Source organism: Xenopus tropicalis, chromosome 2 (assembly GCF_000004195.4).
Source record: "Xenopus tropicalis strain Nigerian chromosome 2, UCB_Xtro_10.0, whole genome shotgun sequence".
Classification (NCBI taxonomy): domain Eukaryota; kingdom Metazoa; phylum Chordata; class Amphibia; order Anura; family Pipidae; genus Xenopus; species Xenopus tropicalis.
The window spans coordinates 161,694,047-161,698,343 of NC_030678.2; the positions used below are offsets into that span (position 1 = coordinate 161,694,047).

At 36.7% G+C, this 4,297-nt stretch overlaps 1 protein-coding gene across 1 annotated transcript in view; it reads left to right on the plus strand.

Annotated features, from left to right (window-relative positions):
* LOC100491214 (matrix metalloproteinase-18) overlaps positions 1-3,477 on the plus strand; it is a 5,469-nt gene extending 1,992 nt beyond the window's left edge. Inside the window, exons 2-10 of the mRNA XM_002934930.5 lie at positions 1-206; positions 303-451; positions 538-663; positions 935-1,096; positions 1,480-1,582; positions 1,691-1,824; positions 2,203-2,362; positions 2,738-2,841; positions 3,158-3,477. The exon at positions 1-206 is cut by the window's left edge and continues 21 nt beyond it. Coding sequence (XP_002934976.3) covers positions 1-206; positions 303-451; positions 538-663; positions 935-1,096; positions 1,480-1,582; positions 1,691-1,824; positions 2,203-2,362; positions 2,738-2,841; positions 3,158-3,258 — 1,245 coding nt within the window. The 3' untranslated portion in view covers positions 3,259-3,477. The remainder of the gene's footprint in view (positions 207-302; positions 452-537; positions 664-934; positions 1,097-1,479; positions 1,583-1,690; positions 1,825-2,202; positions 2,363-2,737; positions 2,842-3,157) is intronic.
* The last annotated feature ends 820 nt before the right edge of the window (positions 3,478-4,297 follow it).

The following is a 4,297-nucleotide window of genomic DNA, read 5'->3' on the forward strand; positions in this document are numbered from 1 at the left end:
AGGTTTGAGGGGGAGGGGACCAGCCGCAGTGCATTGTTGGATAAAATTCAAAAGATGCAGAACTTTTTTGGATTGGAGGTCACTGCAAGACTGAATGAAGAGACCATAGACGTAATGAAACAACCTCGGTGCGGGGTTCCTGATATTGCCCGTTTCAGCACCTTCTCAGGAAATGCAGTGTGGAAGAAAAAGGACCTGACGTACAGGTAAGTTGCAATGCATGATGGGTATACAGAAAACAGAAACATTTTAAAAAGAGAAAATTGATTCTAATTTTCCTTTTACCACAATTTTCCCAACAGAATTCTGAATTACACCCCAGATATGACCAGAAATGATGTGGACCGGGCCATTGAGAAGGCTTTCAAGGTCTGGAGTGATGTCGTCCCTCTCACCTTTACCAGAATCTATGACAGAGTCTCTGATATTGAGATGCTGTTTGCATATAGAGGTATCTGACTTTTTCAAAAATATTTTTCTAACATATTGTATAAGTTTTTTTAAATGGCATTAAAAGTTGCCATTCTTTCCCTACAGATCATAAAGATTCTCTGCCTTTTGATGGCCCATCTGGCATTCTGGCCCATGCATTTGCTCCTGGAGATAACATTGGGGGGGACGTACATTTTGATGAAGACGAGAGATGGACAAGTGGATCAGCCGGTGGGTTTCTAGACATTCTCTCATTCATTCATATAGGAACATGGGCACCCAAAATAATGTATTTGTAAGGTTTCATCAATGTAAAAACAAACGTTACTCCTTGTTAATGCAGGTTAACAGGTAACACATGGCTCCTAGATGTAGGACTAAGGTTACACAGGCGTTGTATCATCTAATGGGATATTATAGCTGACTGATAATTGTCATTATGCCAGACATTCCTTCTGACCTTGTTGTACACTGAGCACTTTATTCCTTTATTTTTCTCTAGGTACTAACTTGTTCCTTGTGGCTGCTCATGAACTTGGCCATTCCCTTGGGCTCGACCATTCTAATGACCCTAATGCCCTTATGTACCCAACCTACCATTATATCAATCCCAACACATTCCAGCTTCCTCAGGATGATATCAATGGAATCCACTCACTGTATGGTAAGGAAATAGATTATTATTTATATATTATATATTATAGTTATTTTGGATAGTCAGTTTTTGTCCTTTTAAAAGGCAAAATTATTATTATTAGTATTATTGATAAAGGGTAAGTAATGTGCAGTGGGATGTTGCTTAGTATCAACTTATTTTTAATTAGGCAAACTTTTCTGGGGGGGTTTACACCCCCTTTAACAAATGCTTAATCAGTCAGGACTTTCGTGCTGTAGGTAAGCCAGTTTTGCCAATAGACATAATGCTCCCTGAGTGGCTCCCCAAGGGAATGAGGCTCCCAACCCTTTCTTTCTCCATACCTTTTTGGATGTAATTATAAAGGTTTGCATATCGTTAGTAAATTGCTTTGCTAATTGTTTAATTGACAGGAACAAAAGAAAATCCAATCGTCCCAATAATAAACTGTCAGGAACAAATTTCTTTTGACGCGGTCACAACCCTGCGTGGGGACATTCTATTTTTCAAGAACAGGTAAAGGCCGGTTTAATTAGTTCATAACAATATTTTCCATTTCCACAAAATATAAACAAACTAAAACCATATAATTATCATTTATTTCTTTTCTTCTAAATAATTTAGATCCTTTTGGCGCAAGACAGCCGGTAAATCAGAAATCGAGCAACATGAGATCAGTTCCTTCTGGCCTTCCCTTCCAGCTGACATCGACGCAGCCTATGAAAATCAGAAAAAGGATCAGGTTCTTCTCTTTAAAGGTAAATATAAACTTTTTTTTTTAACTTTATTTGTAAATGATTTCATTTCTTAGCAGCTTTTTAACAGGGTATGGGTTAGTTGTTACAATAACTAGAGGACCCTATTAGAAGATTACATATACAGCTATGCCGCTATATCAATTACAGATATATATATATTAAATATACAAGTATGGAACCTGTTATCCAGAATGCTCAGGACCTGGTGTTTTTCAGATAAGGGTTATTTCTGTTATTTAGAGCTCCATACCTTAAATCTGCTAAAAATCATGTAAACATTAAATGAACATACCAGGATTGTTTTGTCTATGTATATAATTATAGGTTTTATGATTTCTATGATGTTAATATGTAACATTCACCTTCTGTTGTACATAGGAACAAAATACTGGGTTCTACGAGGCTATACAGTTCAAGAGGGATTCCCTAAGAACATCTACGAACTTGGGTTTCCCTTGACTGTAACGCAAATTGATGCAGCCGTCCACGATGATGAAACAGGGAGAACCTACTTCTTTATTAATGATCGGTATTGGAGGTAAGAGCACTGTCTCACAGCCATCACATAATTACAGAGAAGATGGGTTCCTACATAAATAAATACATTACATGCAGGAGGCATATACAGTTATTAAATAGATATGGCACAGATTGGCATTGAAATACATGTAAACCCTACATTTTCCTACCATGTATAATATTCTCTACCCAAACCACACATTTTCCTAAAACAAATAGCAGCTTTAACCCAGCGGCCATTTTCCCTCTGACACATCTTCAGTGACATTTACATCTGCAAACAACACATATACTGTATGCTGTAAAGTTCATGCAATAAAGCATGCAGGCTTACACAGGCAGGAGTCTACAGGTGAGGCAAGGACTTGGTGCTCAATTTTTTCTCTTTTTTCAGTTATAATGAAGAAACATCACAGATGGATAAAGAATCTCCTCAGAGAATCAGTAAAGGTTTCCCAGGTGTTGGAAACAAGGTGGAGGCAGCATTTCGATCAAATGGTGAGTCCGGCTGCTCAGTAACACATCTGCCTATAACCCATAGCCTATTGCCCTCTGGTGCACAATAAACTATATAACCTTCTTGTCAAGAGGTGTGTGGGGGTATTCTAACATGTACCATAATTAATTATATTATCAACCAATATTTATAATGGGCAAATATAATCAAGTATAAACACTGGGCTGAAAATTCAAACTGCATTGTATATACTCCATTAGAAGCAAAGTTTACTTGGTCAGTTGAGTTTAATCATAAATAATTACAGAATACTGGGATCTATAACTGACATAATTCCTATTTGTTCTTACATTTTAGGAATGCTCTATTTGTTCAGTGGGAACCAGCAGTATGAATTCAGCACGACAAACAGGAAAGTCACTCGCCTGCTAAAGTACACCAGTTGGCTGAACTGCTAACCCAGAAACCCCAGCAGCGATAGGAGTTACCAAATGAACACAAGTTCAATAACAACCTTATTTATTTTTTTACATCTAACTTATTTTATAATTTATAGAAATATATATTGTATATTATCTTCTTGTATGTAACTTATTTAATTTATCTTTACTATACTATATTTTATATATCTTGATGTAAAACATATTTCATAATAAATATACTGATTTTTCAATGCACATTTAATTTGTTCTCTTCTCTCTTGGTATCTGTCATTTTCTGAATCAGGGATTATAAAGGATTAACCTCCTGCTATCAAAATTTCCTTTATTTTCTCATTGGTTCTCTGTTTTCAGAATGTGTGCAGAGTCAATATGTAGATCCCTGTACACATTGGTGCCATAACACATGTACACAACATAGAGCCTGAAAACACCATGGTGTGACCAGTGTTATTAGGACAAGCATTGCATTATTCCAAAATCTTGTTTTTAAGCCAGAAAGGGAACCCAATGTCCATGTTAATGCACAGGATACACAATTAAAGAGCTTGAGGAGGGCGGGGGATGAGAGGAGTGCAGAAACATCTAGGGAATGCAGAATGGAAAGTGAAAGTAACTGCCTGCCTAAGGCATACAGGCAGGGCAGGCAATTTATAACTGACAGCTTGAATTTCTAAATAAGATTATAACAGGTATTAATGCTTTAATTGAAAAAAGAATTTGGGTTTTATGTTTAATTTGAAGAACTTTTATAATACAGCTTTTATGTCTGGTTGAAAGGTCTCCATTAATAGTTTGGTCCCCAGACTGGGGAACTCTTGATGCACATAAAGAGTAGAGCAAAAGGCTGATTTTTTCTTTAAAGTTTGGCTTTTTACTCTACTGCCCAAGTGCACAGCAGCCTCAATGGCTCACTGGGAGATAGAAGGAAATAGCAACATGAAACTCCTATTTATTAACATTGGAGACAAACATCACTGAAGATGTTGCTTATATCAACCAATCAGATCTATGCTTTATTTTACTAACTTGTAGGAGACCGTTCAAATCAAATTGC